General features: G+C 47.6%; 1 protein-coding gene across 1 annotated transcript in view; it reads right to left on the bottom strand.

Annotated features, from left to right (window-relative positions):
* Positions 1-19,683, bottom strand: part of LOC149336965 (uncharacterized) — a 46,504-nt gene that overhangs the window by 9,590 nt on the left and 17,231 nt on the right. Inside the window, exons 4-8 of the mRNA XM_089554294.1 lie at positions 19,045-19,576; positions 13,856-14,222; positions 10,812-11,107; positions 5,984-6,058; positions 2,330-2,560 (exon numbers count right to left, since the gene is read on the bottom strand). Of these exons, the coding sequence (XP_089410420.1) occupies positions 2,330-2,560; positions 5,984-6,058; positions 10,812-11,107; positions 13,856-14,222; positions 19,045-19,576 (1,501 nt within the window). The remainder of the gene's footprint in view (positions 1-2,329; positions 2,561-5,983; positions 6,059-10,811; positions 11,108-13,855; positions 14,223-19,044; positions 19,577-19,683) is intronic.

Genomic DNA, 19,683 nt, shown 5'->3' with positions numbered 1-19,683 from the left:
CAGCGGAAATCACAAAGGCCGATACGTCTGCCTGGGTGGTGACAAAGGCCGTGGCGAGCCTCACCGCAATGGAAGTATACATGGGTAAGAGCAGCTGTCCACGCGACGCATTTTGAGACCTGCTTATCGCTCTAAGGCTTCGTGGGTTGGTGCTAGTAGGGTGTTCTACAACAGAAAGTTGACGCCCCCGAGGGCTTGGGAAGTGTTGTCAGGACCAAGAACTGCGGACTGCTGTGTCTTTGGGCATTTATAGGCTTGATGGGCAGCAACCGTTGATGACGGCGGACTAACAGCCTACTATACATAACGAATGATGTTGGACTGCGATGGGTTGTGATGAAGACAGCAGGAGTGAGCGCAGTTCTTCGTAAAAATCTCCGATTCGTTCTAGCAAGCTGCCGTTGTCAGCAGATCTGACCGGGTGGACGGCGCCGACACCCGACAGACAGTCATTGACCACGCCCTCGCGCCTAACTTTTCCGTAGTATTTGACACCTTGGAAAATTCCGTGACAGTCTGCACAAAACAGCGCTATAGACCACAGAAAAATTGCTTCACCTCGCGGCGCGTCCACAGGTCAGCCTCTGTTTTCAGTTGGGTAGAGTCAGTGCGCATAAAGAATGCATGTCGTTTCTCCTGCGTACAGCATGAGTGTCTCGTGTGATCGCTTATACTAGACATTCAGCGGCTGCTCGAAAAGCTTACGGATGATTTCAAAAATGTCTTTAAAAGCCCAGCTTTGAAAATTCAATTGGTTGCCAGAGAGCTCGCGGTTGGGCTGGAGCTTCGAAGGCGTACAAGATGCCTCATTTTGACTGGTACACCCCAGCCTTCTTCTCAGATCGCTAAAGCCATTCCTCAGTGGCTTCTGGCGGCAGTCCACAAAAAGTAGGCGGGTCACGGTGCTCCCGAAATCAAGGTGGCTATCGTTGGTCACAGGGTCATGGCAGGCTTCACTGCTTTCGTGTTTTCTGGGCGTCTTCCGACAGGAGTCGAAACCCGTGGTTGAGGCAGTGCTGTCGATAGCTAGCTTCGTGTCCTGATGTTAAGTCGTCACGGTGCGCCCGAAGAGAACTTTTGTCACGTATTTCGGGTAAAGTTCAGTACGTGAACGTCCATTTCGCACCTCCACCTTATATCGCATGGTGGTTAGAGAGAAAGCTGAATAAAAACCTCGGTGGGAAAATGTTTATTTCGCGAACTTTTTCGGAAAAATAGCTCACTAATTGGCCTTGAAATTAGGGCGAAGTGTACAAAATGGGCCTCTGTAATAAAGCACCCATTGCACCCGGCCGCAATCAATGCGAGGATTAGAGTGCAAAACGCCGACAGGAATCTCGAGCAGTGAAGTCATGGTGATCATGACCGCTCCTCAGCTATCTCGTTGCATCTGGCATAGGACACGTATTCGCAAACGTGCTTGCTGTCTGCGATGAACAAATCACATTTAAAAAAATGAGACCTCAGTCACAAATATATCAAACTCCACAGAAGCTGCAATTTTCCAGTCCACAGAAGCTCCCATATAGACACCAACCAGCACATTTCGCACTTCAGTTATTGATAAATCCGCACTCTCGCTTCCATGTCATAGCCGTTCCGACTGGTTCAGTTGGTAGAGTGACTCTTCCGAAGGAGCGGTGGTCCCGAGTTCGAACCTCGGACCAGGACGACAGGACGAGTTGTTTTTAACTGCGATGTTTCAGCGTAAGCTGTGTAGCTTTTCGTTGTAGCTGTGTGGCTGTTCGTAGGTGGTCGCCAATGAGTAATTACTCCAAAAACTTTAGATAAAGTGCATGGACAGTCTATAAAAATGCTAAAGAAATTTTGTAATCCTTTTGCAGTGCTCTACAAAAGACAGCAAAATATTACCGCTTGCTGGATTGCACAGAAACGTTTAGCGCCAGCTTTGTTTATCAAGTGTGTGGAATGTGGAGAACTGCCAGATTGCGTGCAGCGGAAGTGGTTTGCGATAAGGTGTGCACGAAATCGATAGCACTAAAGGCTGCCCAAAGGCGAGAAAGAAGATATGTTTCTGGTGGTTTCTACCAATGACAGTATCAATTTATTTTCTTGAGTCTGCAGTTTAAACGAATACTTCCCTTCTTTTGGAACTGAAAAGGAATCCCTTGGTAACCGCTGACATTGCGAGCGTTTCGGCCTTCTGAAAGCTGTAGAGTACTTTTTAACGGTCTCTACAACAAATAAATCACTCAATTGGAAATGTTTGCTGCTATTCAGAAGCTTTAACGATGGTACTGCTGGCTCTGCCTTGCGAGTACACACCAGAGTTGGTTTCACAGATAAAAATTATGACAAAACTTCGCACCTGAGCGATGTCGGCGCCGGTGATAGCTTCGCTAATATTGGGGAGCTTCCTGTTGCCATGAAACTTTAAGACGAGGCCGTCCCATTCCGGTGTAAAACGCAGCTCCATTGCCGCAGCGGTGGACAGGAGCGACTCCAGGCTTGCGGCAGAGAAGCAGGTCAGCCAGGTGTCAGGGTCGCTCCCATTGCAGCCCAGCTTGCTAGCAAGCTCCTTGGATGGCTCGAGGCTATACTGCGTTGTAAAACACCACGAAATATTTCAAACAAATTCGGAATGCAGCACGATTTTAGGCTCCGTAGGTAGATTGGTTTGGTTCGTGGGGGCTAAACGTCCGAAAGCGACTCAGGCTACGAGCAATGCCGTAGCGAAGGGCTCCGGAAATTTAGACCACCTGGTATGATCAACGAGTCATCTGCAGGACGAATTTAACCCGACACGAAAGCTGTTCATAGATTTTGGAGCGGACGCCAAGTTTAGTTCGCAAGTAATTCAAAAAGAGATGCATGAAATTATCATCTTTTACTACGTGTAAAGACAAACTGAAGAGAGCAAATCAGAATCGATTACTGAGCTTCGAGAAAAAAAAGCATAGTCAGGAGCATTGTTGAGCGGAAGTTCAGGAGCACGGTTGAGCGGAAGTTTGCACGACAATGAGCGGACGTGCGGTACAGAGGTACTTAGAGGCTTACGGTAAACAGACACTAAAACGCGACAGCAGTTTGTGACAGTTTGGCCGCCGCTTGAAATGGAACGTTAGTAGAATTTTTGTCTCGACAGCAGTTTGTGACAGTTTGGCCGCCGCTTGAAATGGAACGTTAGTAGAATTTTTGCCTCTTCTCGTGCGTGTTGTAGCGCCTTTTTCTTGAAGTGTAACGTGCATACCCAGCTAGCCCAGCAAGAAACGTTACTGTGAGACGCGACACTGCACCGATAGCCTGAAAGTTACCCGTGCATTGATTTCGCCCTGGCGGCTTTCTGATAGGTGGCAGAAAGAGCTGTGTCTCCGCTTTGGGTGACGGCTCACTTATGACGAGCAAGATTGTTCGTGATAAATTGGTTTGGTTTGGTTTGGTTTGGTGTTTATTTTCTTTCAAAAATGAAAGGGGAAGCCAAAGCAAAAGGCGGTAGGCCTGACTAGGCCTTGGCTCCCCGATACAGGCGGCAGCACACACCTTTAGCGCCTATGCAGGACAAACAAAGAAACTAAATAATACAACAACAATATGACACAAACAAGCATGAATTGAATACATCAATCACACCAAATAAAATAACAATATGAATAAACAAGCATGAATTAAATACATCAATGACAACAAATAATATAACAACAATATGACATAAACAAGCATGAATTGACAAATTTTATGCCGCAGGACGTTTTCATGGAAGCAAAGACTAGTCAAAAACATATATTATAGCAAGTACAGGCCAAAAAACTAAACAGGATTCTCTTCCAAATATTTTTTTATACATTTTTTAAATACCTTAGTTGATGACGAGAATTCCCGTTCTAGTGAAGTTTGGTTGATGACAAATGGTACCTGGAAAGTTAATTTCTGTTTCCCGTAGTTAGTCCGAGTGATGGGCACAAGTTTTTTTCGTGTTCTCAGATGGTACATTATGGCAGGTCTGTCAGGTAGAGTGGCATACAATCTGTTATGGTGAATATGCTGCAGTAAACGAAAATAATAAATTTGTTGTACTGGTAGAATAGCATGTTTTTTGTATAATGGTTCTGTAGGTAAATCTCGCGGTCTCCCATAATAGCCTTCAATGGCTCTTAGAGCTTTTTTCTGGAGAACAAGCAACCTATTAAAGTTACCGGATCCAGTGGTTCCCCAAACAAGAATACAGTATGATATTTTGGAATGAAAAAGAGCATAATACAATGAAATCTTGAGCCAAGTTGGTATTAAGTTAGTAATTTTGTAAAGACATCCTACAGTTTTACTGAGATCTTTCACTAAATTTGAAACTTGCACATTCCATGAAAGGTTTTCATTGAACCAAACACCTAGAAATTTGTGGTTGGACACTTGTGCTATGATATTGTTTTTGTATTTTATAACTACAGCACATTGTACAGTAGAGTTGATGGGTCTAAATATTATGTATGTGGTTTTCGTGAGATTCAGGCCAAGTTTATTTGCCGTTAACCAATTCTGTAACCTATTTAAATAATCATTGACCCTTATTGCTAATCTAGGCAAAGAACATTCTGTAAAAAAGGCATTTGTGTCATCAGCATACATTATTAGATCGGGTGAATGAGGAATATTAGTTATGTCATTAATATATATTATGAATAATAATGGTCCCAGAATTGATCCTTGGGGAGCACCTTGTTTTATAATCATACTAGTGGAAGAGCAATCATGAACTTGCACATACTGTAGCCTGTTATACAAATAACTTCTTATTAAGTCAAGAGGTATACCACGCACTCCATAATCCGCCAGTTTTTGTAATAAAATGTCATGTTGAACGCAGTCGAAGGCCTTTCGAAAGTCAAGAAATAAACCAAGTGTGTATTTCCGACATTCAACATTATCAATTATTTTCTCTTTAATGGTTAACAATGCTTGTTCTGTAGACTTTTTCTTCCTAAATCCATATTGCGAGCTAGTGATAATATTGTATTTACGAAAAAAGCTTTCGAGCCTAACGTTTATTACTCCCTCAAACACTTTAGATAACACTGGCAATATAGAGATCGGCCGATAGTTTGATATTTCATCTCTGTTTCCGCCCTTATGTACGGGACACACACGAGCTATTTTTAAGTAATTTGGGAACGTGCCGGTTGTAAGCATAAGGTTAGCAATGTACGTTAAGACACCACATATGGACGTTGCCACGTGTTTCACGGGAGAAGCCTTAATATCGTCATGGCCTGCCGATGCGTTGTCTTTTAAGTTTCTGATTAAACCAGCAACTTCAGTGGGAGTTACAGAATAGAAGGTGATAGAGTTTGATAATGGTGTTATTAGGTTTGAGTACGTTTCACACGAGATTGGGTCAGTGCAATCAGCATTGCCCACATTAACAAAAAACTGATTCATTGCTGTTGCTAAATCTGAGTCAGTCAATACTCCTTTTGCTGTAACTATTTCTGATAATTCAGACTGAGTTTTTCTATTCAGCAAATTATTTACTTGCCACCACACTTTCTTAGAGTCACTGCGTATTGCCGAAAAGCGCTGAACATAGTAAACGGATTTGGCTGCCTTCAGTTCTTTATTTAGTTTGTTCCTATATTTTTTGTATTCAGCAAAGAGATCAGTATTTCTAGTTTCAATAAATTTATTGTACATTTTATTCCTGGTTTTAATTTTATCATACAATGCTTTATTGATCCATGGTTTTCTAAACTTCTTACTTTTAAACTTCTTACTTTTAAATTGTGCTAGGGGAATACTTCAAAGGTGGCGTAGATTTTAAACAAGGCCTCAGTTTGTTAATTATCTGCACAAGCAACATAGGAAACATATGCAGCTTACACCCAAATTGTGTAGATTAAAAAAATTCCTCCATGAGCATGGCTCCACCAAATAAGAACAGCACCAGGACGATTATTAGTTTGCATGTTGAAATTCAATCGGGTCTCCAGCTAAACCGTTCAGAAACACTTCCCACCTCCGCGCTGCTTACCCTAGCTGGTGGGCTGCCACCCAACCATCGCGACCCTAGATCCACCGCTCCACTCCACTCCCACATTTCTTCACACTAAAGAGACGCCATGCACAGCACATTCATCAAACTCTACTCTTCAGAAGCGCTAGCTGCGAAGAACCAGTGTACCTCTACTCTCCTGTAGGCCTACACCCACTACAAGCTCATGCAGCCGCGGAACGAAAAATCGACGGCGATATCAAGTTGAAACCCTCAGTGGGAAAACTAGCTGCCCCCAGAAGCAACACCAATCAATTATCTCCTCACTTTATCCCACTTTACTATCTAGGGATGTCCACCAACTCACCACCACGATCAATCTACCTCTGGCCACTTTCATTCACCGGAAGAATGATCTCGCGTGTGTGAAGCCTCAGCTTAGAGTAAAAGCATCGGTCATCATCCCTTGCTTTCGCAGAATCGCCGCATCAGACGACTGATCGTCCTGCAATTTTTGATCCCGACTCCGGCTTTTTGTTCGCGGCCGAAGATGACGAGCACGAGTGGACGTCCAGACGCACTGTTCGCCGATGTTGTCTCACCCTCGTCGCATCCTGTGTTTCGAAGTGAGAATTTCCACTGGGCCTAAGCCCATTCCTGTTGGCGCATTTTTCTCGTGGCAGCGGGTTTAACTTTAAAATTTCCTGACTAATGGGGTGCTTCGCTCGCCTATTAGACGCATCAAATTCCATTTCTCCTCTTTTCTCCAGTGCGGAATTTTGATGAGTTTTAATGCTGATTGGCTGCACATGTTTCCAGTTCCATGCACAGGGAAGCGTCTATGCAAATCACGCTGTCTTGCCTGTATAATTACATCCAGAGACAGCCACCATTTGCTCAGCGCAAAGCGATTTCGCGGCATAAACGTCTCGACTGACTTCCTGTACATTGCCCGTTTCATTTCCCTACCAGTGGCGAGGTTGCCCAGATAGGTAAAAATAGTCCCTATAATTTCGAATAAGTCTGTACTGAAGTTCAATCTTGCAGTCTTTTACAAGCCTACTAAGGGGGGAAATAAGTTCAGTCTGTTTGTAGTTTTGAATGAGAATGAATTCGCACACTATTCTGGACTTAGGGATGTTTGTTCGTGCAAGCGGTCCCTGATCTCCTGCACGTAGAAACTATGGCGCCTATCTAATCTTCCGCAACAAAATGCCACAACCTTATGCCCCTGTAGCACCAATTCAAGTCATTGCTATGTGCCTATCGCATCGAACGTAACGAGACGCTGCAGCTAATATGACTAATTCAAGGTCATTTATCAAAGAGCATGAGTATTTTCGTTGCATATTTCACTGGCTTTTCCTCTCGGCCGTTAACTACCCCTGGTGCTGTAACGAATTATTGCTGTAACGAACTATTCCGACATCAAACCTTCCATGAGCGACATATAATCAGCCGCGAAAGTATCCAAGCCAAAGCCTCCGTTAGTGAAACGAGTATAAGGCAGCAACGTGATAGAAAAATCAGTTGCTGGTTTTTCCAGAAAATTCTTTGGACTTCCAATTTCTCTGCTCTCTATGGCGATTTATAAACACAGAACCGTGAGAATTTTCTGTGACCTCTAGTTTTCATTGTCCCTGGCATTTTTGTGACTGTGTAGAGTATAATCCTCGCAGAGGGGCCGTTGTAAGTCCACTTTTTCTTTTTAAAGGACTTGTTCCCTCTCGAGCCTCAAGGCCCGTGCTACTCAAATTCTGTCTGTTGCAAGAATCCCTCAAAGATCATGTTAAAAAATATACTTTTATTGCGGCGTTCTAGTTCATCAGCTAAACAGACTTGGCTTTATGGGGTTCTGGGGACACCCTCGTCCCCTGTGGTTCGCTTTCCCGCAATGCACCCGCAACTGTGGTTAGCTCCCCCGCAAAGCACTCTCTTTAGTTGTTACTTTAACCATAGTCCGAAGTACTATCCTTTAACTAACCGGGGAGGGCGCTCGCGTCGCAGCGACACTAGCGCCACGGATGGCGTTTTGCTGCGCGCGCGCGGCGGAGGGACGGGTCTCTTCTGCTCGGGACCGGGAAAGCGCACGGACGTGTCGCGCGCCGCCCCGCTCTTCGCCGCGGGCGCCTCGTGGTCGGAACATGCTCCCGCCACCCCGTCCCGTCCGGCCTCGGAGCTTCCCCTTTGCCCTAACGTGGGCGAACGTTCGCTCGTAACCGTGCTGGTGAGTAGGACATCCTCGATTCCTCAGTGTATTTTGTTGCTAGCAGGCGTTATTGTCGCTGTCGCAATAAACGCCTTGTTTGTGTCAGCCAGTGTGTCGTTCGTTTGTTCCCACAGAGCAAGGCCCGCCGTGGTCGGCATGCGCTCGGTAGCGCTCGCGACCATGGGGTGGGGTCCGCGTGGCTTTGAACTGGGTCAGCCGCGATTAAACGGGGAGAACGCATTTATCTCCCCAAGTTAAACCCCACATCTGGGAGCCCAACGTGGGGCCCGCTCTTGGAACATTGGACGACTGTCTGTCCGGTTCGAGGAACGCTCTTTGTCCGGACTAGACAAGTGCTAGGCCTAGCGGGAATTTTGATCGCTAAGGTCTTCGGCATGCTTTTTGAGTGCGAGGTGTATTGCGCTTGCAGCATGTTGGAACTTTTCTACATGCTCAGCACATTTTTCTTCAAGATTTTCTTTTATAGAGTACCTTCAGCACGAGAACAATGTGGTCCGCATCAAGGAAGCGTGAGGCCTAGCGCCCGCGGAGTTGCCGAGCTCGAAGCGAGTGAGTACGAACGCCGCGTGGGTGGTCCGAATTTTCCTGTATATATTTTTACGCCGTCTCTTTTTCGACACTGGGGGTCGCGGCTCTGGTAGCCGGGTGGCCTGGGGCCACGGGTGTCGCTACGAGCTCGCTCGTATTGCATCTCGGAACCTGGCGCTCCGACACCGTCGATATGGTGGACGCCGACCGCTCAGAAGCTCCTTTGTGCAGTGATCGGGGTAGGACCACCCCACAAAGCTGATGTTTCCTCGCGGCTGCGCGCTCGAAACCCGTTTCGGGTCATTCTTTTGTTGAAGGTCGGTGTCACAATGGTAGTGAGGCCTAAAGCTTTTCAGAGCTGCCTGCACCATGTTGGAAGAGACACGACCACCGGACCAGGGTGTTGAGAGGGTTCGAACTTTGCTGCCCACCCGTTTTGTAACCTCGCATGAACTCAGCATTCTCGTTCAACTCAAGAAAGGGTTTTGTTCACTCGAACTTTGCGTTGCACAGCCGCCCGACACGTTTTGCCCGCGAGTTGAGCAGTGAGCCACGAGGCTCTTGTGGACGCCGTTTCCACTCCCGTGACCTACGTTAAAGGCATGCGGAGTGTGTTTCGGAAATCTTGCAGATCCAGTGGAGCCACTCTGGCTTGCTGTCTTGTGCACATCGTCTCGCTGCCCCCTGCTGCGACGGAGCGGCCTGTATCCTGTTCTCCGCATCCATCCGGGGCAGCCGTGGCGAGACCAGACAGCAGCCACCTCCGGCTGCTGTTAACCTGGCGACTACTGCAGTATCATGGCCTGCAGTTTCCAACCGGCCCTCCTCTTCGCGGGCCTGTGGACACGTCACGTAGTCCGCGGGCCATGCGAGTCGTCCCAGCGGAGACCTTCACGCCGCCTTCGGAATGCCGCGGAAGACTGTGTGCACGCTGTCGACGTGACCTCCGCTGCAAGACCTGCCTCAAGTGCTTGAAAACCAGGACACTCCTCCTTAGCATGTAACTTGCAGGTTCGTGGGTCTATTTAAGGTTGGGAGGATGTGGGGATGCCCTCGTCCCCTGTGGTTCGCTTTCCCGCAATGTACTCCCAACTGTGGTTAGCTCCCCCGCAACGCGCTCTCCTTAGTTGTGTTACTTTAACTAACAGGGGAGGGCGCTCGCGTCGCAGCGACACTAGCGCCACGGATGGCGTTTTGCTGCACGCGCGCGGCGGAGGGACGGGTCTCTTCTGCTCGGGATCGGGAAAGCGCATGGACGTGTCGCGCGCCGCTCCGCTCTTCGCCGCGGGCGCCTCGTGGTCGGAACATGCTCCCGCCCCCCTGTCCCGTCCGGCGTCGGAACTTCCCCTTTGCCCTAGCGTGGGCGAACGTTCGCTCGTAACCGTGCTGGTGAGTCGGACATCCTCGATTCATCAGTGTATGTTGCTGCTAGCTGGCGTTATTGTTGCTGTAGCAATAAATGCCTTGTTTGTGTCAGCCAGTGTGCCGTTCCTTTGTTCCCACAGAGCAAGGCCCGCCGTGGTCGGCATGCGCTCGGTAGCGCTCGCGACCCCGTGGTGAGGTCCGCGCGGTTTTGAATTGGGTCAGCCGCGGTTGAACGGGGAGAACGTATTTATCTCCAACAAGTTGTAACGGGGTTTACACGGAAAACAGCCTGATCAGAGCTATCCAAAATGGCGGCCCGAGCTGTGACCATCAACACAAGGATATCGCGCCGTGCGCTGGCGGTGCTGCTGCCGACACTGCCAGTCTTCTGTATGGTTTACGGGAGTTTAACGTCCCGAAGCGACTCAGGCTGCGTGACTCAGGCTTTTATAATATTAAAAATACAATAAAAATGAGAAGACCAGTTGGCGTGTCAGCGAATTCATATGCAAAGAGGGTCACCGGACGCTCAAGGGACCCAGTCACGCTATCTTGTCATATCCTGAAGTTGGAGCTTAAGCGCCCCCGAACTTCTCCACTTAGGGCCGAAGTGCGGATGCGTAATGAAGCGGCCCTGACCCAGCATTGTCAATAAGCAACAGGTGACAGATAAGACAACCCAGTTCAGGAGATACAGAACTGGTTTGCTCGCCCCATGCATTTAGCAGTAACCGCAGGACTTGCCTTATTCGTGGGGTTTGCAGACGTAAAGAGAGAGCCCTCGAGGACTGCACGGGAGACGTTGACTTGGAGCCTCCCGACGGCTTGTGTGAGCAGGTAGGCTCCCGTGCCATTGCCCACAAGCATCAGTGCCAAAGGGTCCGCGCCGAAGGCGTCCGCGTTGTCCAGGGCCCACCGGACCGCGGCCATGGCGTCATACTCGCCCACGTCATGATCGATGTCCTGAGGTTTGTTATCTCTGGGATGCAGAAAGCCGAGCACCCCTAGCCGCGTGTTGGGGGACATGACCACCATGCCGGCTGCACGGAATGTCGAGAGGCGTGTTGGTGCAGTATTTGGTGCAGTGTATCTCATGGTAAGGTGAATAGTACGGGTGTGTTAGGGCAATACCGTCCGCCCACCTAGGTCTAAGAAGTATAAGCAGTCCGGGGCAGAAGATGATGCAGATCAAGCGCCACGTTAAAGCCGAGCTAAGTGCGACTTCAGCATGCAATATGTTTGGTTGGTTTGGTTTATGGGGTTTAACGTCCCAAAGCGACTAAAGCTATTAGAGACGCCGTAGTGGAGGGCTCCGGAAATTTCGACCACCTGGGGTTCTTTAACATGCAATGACATCGCACAGTACACGGGCCTCTAGAATTTCTCCTCCAAAGAAATTCAACCGCCGCGGCCGGGATCGAACCCGCGACTTTGGGGTCAGCAGCCGAGCACCATAACCACTGAGCCACCGCGGCGGCAGCATCCAATATGTGGGTGAACCTTCAGCTCAAACAGAATTGAACAAAAAATTCACCGACGATTGCGATACTTCCTGATGCGAAATTTGATTGCTGCTTGCGCGCGCTTCTTCCTAGCTAGAGCAACGGCTCAGGCTTACCGACGTCGTACGCATCCTTCATATACAATACGCGCGTTTCGTCACTTCGCACCAAATCAAGCGCGTACACTCATGGCGTCTGCAGTACAATCGCTCTCTCAACCTCCCCCTGAGGCGCGCGTTGCCATTGGTCAGGCGAGGACTAATATTTCGAGAGGTAGCGAGTTTCTTCTTTCTGATCCTGCGCCACGGCGCGCGAGTGAAATGCAGGGGCATCAAACAACGCGTGCTATGTCACGCGCTCTCCATTGGTAAACCGGGGCCTCCGCGGTAAAGCGTGCGATTGCTTGCTTGATGCGGAGGTCACGGGTAAACGGAGGTTCTCTCCCTACCCATGCTTCGGGGTCCGTCTGCAGCGTGAGCGACGGGATTCCTTTCACGCCGCCTGGTTTTAGACGCGTACGACTCTGGCGTCATCTGTGAGCGAGCGACGACACACTATGCGCCCGCGCGGTACGCACTTGTTTGTTTTTATCATTTTAGAATTGTGGAAACATGATTACACTTGCCACTGTGGCCCAACAAATATTGGCTATTTCGACGAGTTACGTGCACCGGAGAACTTGCTTTACCTGCAAGCTCCTCGAAAGCGCATGTATTTTGGCGCGATGTAGCCAAAATTTGTTAAGCCACAGCGCCGAGGTTAACCGCGTGTTTGATATTCTAGAAATTGATTATCTCTCATAATTAAGGTGCCCAATAGTAATACGTCTCTCATAATTAAGGTGCCCCACAGTAATAGTTTAAAAGGCAACTATTTAATACCAGTTAACAATCTTGGTACTTAGCACGTCTTAGCTGTATTCTAATGTTCTACACCGCTGACAATGCTATGCCGAAAAAATCGCTCTTCTGACCCAAAAAGCGCAGTCTTAAAATTCTGGTAAAGTTTCAGGTGAAACACCCCAGTATAAGGCTTATCGCAAGATTCTGGAAGTAGCTTTCTTGGGTGGACAGAAAAGCGGTATCTTCAAGGGAAAGTATAGAGCAAGCCTTCGTGGACGGTCTCTTGAACTAAAATGTCTTCAAGCGCTGAAATACTCTTTTGTCCCCGAGCACAAGAGTTTCTATAGTGTTTCCGAACGGCTGTCAGAAAGCTAAATGGGACGTTTTGTTTTCTTTAAGCAGTTTTGCAGGGCCGAATGCATTCACGCAGAGCTATATTTTGAGTGCAGCATTACGAAATCAGTCGATTCTAAAAGGAAGACCGGATTAAGCGATGTGCTGTTCGCGATTCTTTTTACAGGTTTTTGTAAGACTGCTTTCTTCCGGTAAGCTTAACCTGGGCATGAGGTTCAGGAAAACGTAGGGATTTAGTCTGCGACCGTCACACGGTCTCGCTAGTGTGAGATCGCCCAGAGCATCCGCACTTGGAAATAACTGGAAGAAACGGGGATCATAACGCCCATGTTATACCCAGGAATCATCGACAAAACTGTTTTTCATATATAATTTTTTCATATAATAGGAAACTCTTTTTTCTATTAACGTTTTTGCTATTGTTAAAAGCGTTCCCGTAGGTTTCCTAAGGCAGTCTTTACTGTTTGAGGCGATCGATGGAAACACTTTAAAAGAAAGATTTTGCTAGATATGAGAAGACAGCTCATTATGTTCAATATTTTCAACGCAGTATCTTCGCAGTCCGAGGAAATTGGACGTGATTCATAAATGTGTGGGTTAGCACCACTACTTCGCTGTTTCAAAACTGATCTCTGGCTTCGCTCATAAGGCACAAGTATGATGCCTTATTTCTCATGAGTGAAGGATAAGAGTATCTTTTCATAACTTTGTTTCTTCTATAGAATTTCAGCTTCCAAAAGCTTAAATTTGTGGCGTGTTAGCGCCGATGACTTTTTTTCTGTGGTTCCGATGGGTCAGTGAAGTTGTATGCGGACGGTTTTTGGTGCGCTTATTCCAAACGTCATAGCTTGCTATAATGTCTAAAATTTTCAAGAAATGCTTATTAGCCAAGCCTTTTCTGAGGTTCATTTGATTGGCATATTGACAACAATAATTTAAATCAGCAAAAGCAAGACAGCAAAATCGACGAGTTCGCAAACCCTGATACCCCCTCTGGTGAGACATTTAGGCGTGCGATCGACCTTCACTCTTCCTCCTTTCTGATTCGGGGTGTATGTACAAACGTTCAGCGCATGGCGCAATACGTTACTTTTCACCGCCAGTTCCTCCCACTCGGGCACGTCATTGGTGGCCCTCTGGAACCAGTGTCCCGTGGCAGCCAGCACCAGGCCCCTCATGGCGGCCCCGGGAGCCGGATCTGCGGGCGCCCAGATGTTGAAGCGAAGGCAGTCCTCGTTGCCCACCACTCCCGTGCCTGGGACCCACTGGGCGCATGGCGGGCTGGGATTCACGGCGTCGACAAGCACGCTACGGTCGGACACCCTGAGCGGCACAGGCTTCTTGAATCGTCGCCCGCCTGCGGTGCTCTCAGCGTACGGCACGCCGAACCATCGCGACAGCCTTACTCCGCCCACGGACACCGTGCTTCCCCTCAATCTCCCCACAGTGGTGTTGACCTGCGAGTAACGAGGTGAAGAGGGGTGAGCTTCGTGGCAGTTTGGTATTTACTGGTTAACGTGTCCAGCTATAGATGGGCTATAAGAGACGCCACAATGCAGAGATGCTCCTTAGGTTTGGCCACCTGTAGTTTCTAAGCATGCGCTGATATCGCACAGCCCACTGACATCTGCCACTTACATGCCCAAGGGCACTTCACGTCGCCTACATAATAATCTTAGCTTCCAACGTCTATTCGGCCGAACACTCGCGTTTAATTCTTCTGCTTTGCCACGTGCTATCAAGTGTTGGAATGGCCTTCCGGATTGCATTGCTACCATACGTGACCCATTAATCTTCAAAAACGAATTGACCACCTTCATGCATCCATGATATTGTACATAAATTGTGTTCGTATGTGTTGTCAAATCCATGCAGTGCCGCTATTTTTTTGCTGTTTTTTCCTCTGTGTCAATATATTGTAATAATTGTTTGCAGTCCAATGTATTTAATATTGTTTACTTTTGTTCTTTCGACTTTGTACCATCTTTTGTCTGCTAAATATTGTAACCCCTCCCCTCACACAATGTTCCAAGTGTGGAACCTGTGAGGTATTTGTATAAATAATTGTATAAATCTCTTTCGTTCCATTCGCCATCGAAATACGACCGCTAAGGTCGATATTAGATTGCGCAACCATGGGTTCCGATGCAGAACACCGCTGCCGGCGCAGGACCGTTAGATATATTCTCGTTCTCTTCAGGTGTTCCTTGCTGCGGCGACAGCTCTACAAGGCACAATTTTCCGTGTTCCTGTTTCAATCGTAGGCTATAGAATATATGCAGAGAAATTGTGGTGAGAACACTGACAAGTGCAGCAACAATAGTGCAGCAATAGGCAGCCGCAGTTGCAGTAGAAACGAAAAATACAGCCCTTTCTGACAGACAGGGACTATTCGTCACCGCGCGTCTGTTGTTTCAGATGATTGCTCTCTGGTGAACCTTCTGCACATGTTTATTTTGTAACAACTACTTGCAGAACATGTAATAAAATCGAGTTGCACCAAACCGACGAAGCACAGGTCCTGACGTAGCTAAAACTTTGAATTTATGCTGTAGTCTATTTTTAATGCCAGTTTCAGAAGCAAAATGACTCCCATAGGTTGCACGCACAAGAAACGGGGGTTGTAACGACCACAGGACGGTAAGGCTTCAAGATACCTCAGACTTGAACAGTGAATTGAAGAAACTAGTGAGGCGGAAGGCCATCAACGAGTTCTACGACCGAAAGTAGAGGATTTGAGGAGCTCGCTGCAGAACAGAGATTTGACTCTAACTGAACACAATGGCCTTGATGTTCAAGAAATGAACGATAATCTCAGGGCTGTCATTACAGAGTGCGTTGTAGCAAGAAAATGTCTAAACCAAAGACAGAATACGACTCCCACAGCTACAAAAGGTAATTATTAAGCGTCAGGTAACTGACACGTGGAAGTTTCATATGGCGAATATCGGGAATGCTCGAAAGAAAGGAGAAAGCCTGAAAGGGGTTAATAGAAAATTGGCATAGGCAAATAATGAATGCCAGTTTACCAATATATCTCTGGAGAAAAGTATACAACACCGGCGCCTTACCGGTACTCAACTATGCACTCTGAACAGAGAGAAGTAAAAAGAGTGAGCTGCCCTCGAGCACACTCGGTTTTATAAAAGGGGATTCGCTAGAGGACAGCTGACTTTCTTTTCACTTCCATATAGGCGTATTCGGGTTTATGGTATGGGGCAGAAACGTGGAGGCTAACGAAAAGGGTTCCACTTTATTGAGGGCAATGCAGCTACCTATGGAAAGCAATGTGGCAGGTGCGACGTTAATGGACCAGAAGAGGGCAGAGTTGGTCAGACAACCGGCACCGTTCGTTTCTCACCGTCGTGATCATTAACAAAAGGTCACAGTACCTCAATGTAAAACAGTGACATGTGCGCTATCTTATTTTGCGCTAACCTCGGAAGAATGGAATTCCCTACCCGCATCATTAACTAGCATCACTGATACAATTAAATTTAGAAGAATACTTACCACTCTGATTACATAATGATCGCTTTTGTATTTTATTGTAGTGATGTGTTCTCCACCTACTCGTATTGTTCTTAAACTGCTTTATTAATCTGTTCCGAGTTAATTTTGCTCACTTCTTTTTATCTCGCCTCAGTTGTTCTATAGTTCTGTATGAATTGTGCTTTGTTTACTTTTTCCTTGTTATCAACTGCCCTTCCCCTCTGAAATGTACTTTGTACCTTGAGGGTATCACAAATAAATAAATAAATAAATAAACAAGCAAGGTTTAATGACATACTAGTCGGAACCATGAAGATGAAGTGGGATTCAGCAGGACTCATAGTGCGAAAGCAAGATAACAGACGGTAGTTAAGGATAACGAACTGAATGCAACTTGAAGGCAAGCTTAGCAGGGGGAGGCAGAAAGGTAGGTGAGCAAATGAGATTAAGAAGGCTGCGGGGATAAGGTAGCAGCGGCTGGAACAGGATAGGGTTAACTGAGGAGATATGCGCAAATCCTTTGTCATGCAGTGGGAAAAATAATGCGGTTGCTGTTGATGAAATGTTGAAGTTATATTCAGAGTAGCGAACCACGACGGCCGCGCCTCATACCGCCTAGGCCGATCGCTGCCGGAGCGCCGACGACGACGAAGCGTCGCCGCCGCGCTGCACGAGATCGCTTGGGTTGGAATGGCCGTCTTTTGCGCTGCCCGCCGTTCTGCTCGCCGTTTTGTATCGCCCGCTGTGAACACCACGCCTTGTACCATTTGTGCGGAAACCCCCTTTCACCAGGTTTAGTAAAGTAAGGCGTTTAAAACTAGTCTTTCCCAGCGTAATTTATTCCGAAGTCTGCAGGATCCTAGTTTTCTCTTGACAGTCAACTTTTTAACAATTACTTTTAAGCTCCTTAATTATTGAGAAGCGTGCAGCATAACGTCATTAATTTCCATATCAGATTTTAGAATTCCGAAAATGGGGATACCCTCGGCGCTGTGTCCGAAAAAATTTTGGCTATTTCGACGAGTTACATGCACTGGATGTATCCCTTTGCTTGGAAGCTTGTTGGAGTCGCATTCATTTTAGCTTGTTGCAGACAAAATTTGTTGGGCCACAGAGTCGAGGGCGGAAGTTATAAAAAAATGATTTACTTATTACCTACAGTGGGGCTCACTCCCTTCAATAATTAAGGACTTAACAATAAAAATCAAAAAGCTATTCAATAGTAGTCAACCAACCTGCTAGTTAGCACGTCTTGGCTGTATTCTAATGTACTGCACTGCTGACAATGCTATGCCGAAAAATGCGCTCTTCTAAACTGAAACAACCTATCTTTAGAAATTGTTCAAATGTTAGATGAGACACCGTCATTACAGCGATGTACTCCGCATCAAAGCGCGTTAGAAGCAATTAATTATTTGTAATACATTAGTTTTTTCGAATTTAGTAACACAGTAAATGTTTTTTTTTAAAGCTGCGACGTTGTTGGGGATGCATTGCGTATTTCACTTATCGATTACTAGCAATTCGATGAACATTTGTTTTCAAAAACAAATTGCAACTTCTAGACCTTAACTGGGACGCGCATGCTGCTGAAACAAGTTTCAGCTAGTGGTATAACTTTCTCAACCTAACCTCGGATGCAAGCGCTGTTGCAGGACGGAACATTCTCACGTTAGGGCGCCAGAGGTCAAACTGCGTAGAAACCGCGCGGCTTGCATTTCGCGTGTCCAGTGCTCCGCTCTTTGTATATAGCATTTCACCATGCGGGCTCAACGAAATGTCACAAGGTGGTCCGCAAGGTCTTTGCATGTCAAAGAAACGCACTTCCCTGCGACACGTACACCCAATATTCTTCAGGGCCGCTGCCGTGTTTGAATGGAAGCGTGGAAAACATGCGGAAAAAACTTAGAAAAGCAACTGCAGTTGAAACTGGCAAATTATGCAGTGGAAAAGAATGTAGATAATGCAAGCTGCACCAGCTCATTCCCGCCTGTGCATTATTGAGCTATGCTTATTAAACGGATGAAAACTAACATTGTCGTCAATTTACTAATTTTCTTTGCAACTGCTCACTGCTCAGTGACTTTTAATAGGGTCTAATCACACAAACCAGTTTTATTGTAGAACAGGTGATTTTACTCGTAGTCGGTAACTCGTTTTCTGTTAAGTGTACAAGATTGGTTCAGTTTCACTTCCTCAAGCAATCACGCATGGAGCTTCGCTCCGTATCCCCTCCCCGCTCCATCCCCACCCCTCGGTATCTACTGCATTGCAAGCTACGAAAGCACGGCTCAGACCTGCGGGTCATCAGCGCTGCTCCGTCTACAACACATACACCTCAATCGAACCCGGAAAGCGACGGTTACGTGCACGTAACGTGCATGCTTGAGTGTCGTCAATAGACGAGGTGGCATTGAGACTGGTGGACGATGCCCAGTCCGAAACGATACGTTGTTTTCAAGAGTTGTAGGCGGGTATGAGTTGTACAAAACCGCGTGCCTCTTGCGCTGTTGAGCCAACATTCATCGTCACAGGGCGCCAGTAACTAGTCAAACAATTCCACCATACCATTTCCTACGCACAAATATCTAAATGGCAGAAATAGTGAGAGAGATACCGCTTGTCGGTCTACTGCGATGCTACCCCTTCCTTAGTCATGGATGTATCTGTCAGCCATGGGAGCTGGAAAGGCGCTGAAGATTTCCGGTGCTAATACTTGCGCAGTGTATTTTTTTATCCTGGATTCTTTAGCCAATCCAGGCGCACCCAAGCGCGAACACAACTTACCACCACTGGGATGGGACTAGGGGTCGGAATGGTTGGCGACAGTGTGGTACTGTCGGTAGGTCGCGATGTCGCACTTTCACTTGAAGCTGTTATGGAGGGCGAAGCCGTGACAGGGGACGAAGCGGGTGTCCCAGCGGTTGTCCAAGCAGTGCTCCCAGCGGTGGTCCCGGCGGTGGTCCGGGCGGTGCTCCCGGCGGAGGTCGCGGCGGAGGTCCCGGCGGAGGTCCAGGCGGTGGTCCTAGCGGTGGTCCTAGCGGTGGTCGTAGCAGTGGTCCGGGCGGTAGTCCAAGGGGTGGTCCGGGCAGTTGTCCAGGCGGTGGTTTGAGTGGTGATTTGAGCGGTGGTCAGAGTGGTGGTCGGAGCGGTGGTCGGAGTGGTGGTCCAAGCGGTGGTCAGAGCCGTGGTCGGAGCGGTGGTCGGAGCGGTTGTCTGGTTGGTGGTCCGGTCAGTGCCGCCCCAGATCAGGGAGCCGACCACGACGGACACGATTATGAGGACCACTGCAGCGGTCACCAAGGCTGGCACGAGGACGCTGCGGTTTGGGGGCCACAATTAAAAACCGCACAGCCTGTGCGAACTGAACCGCTGCCGTTATTTGGTTCCTTGGGCCGCCAAAAAAATAGCCATGCCAGGAGTGGC

The sequence above is a fragment of the Amblyomma mixtum genome, chromosome 7 (assembly GCF_055824585.1).
Source record: "Amblyomma mixtum isolate Tamu chromosome 7, ASM5582458v1, whole genome shotgun sequence".
NCBI lineage: Eukaryota > Metazoa > Arthropoda > Arachnida > Ixodida > Ixodidae > Amblyomma > Amblyomma mixtum.
This window is presented reverse-complemented; position numbering and strand designations above follow the sequence as displayed.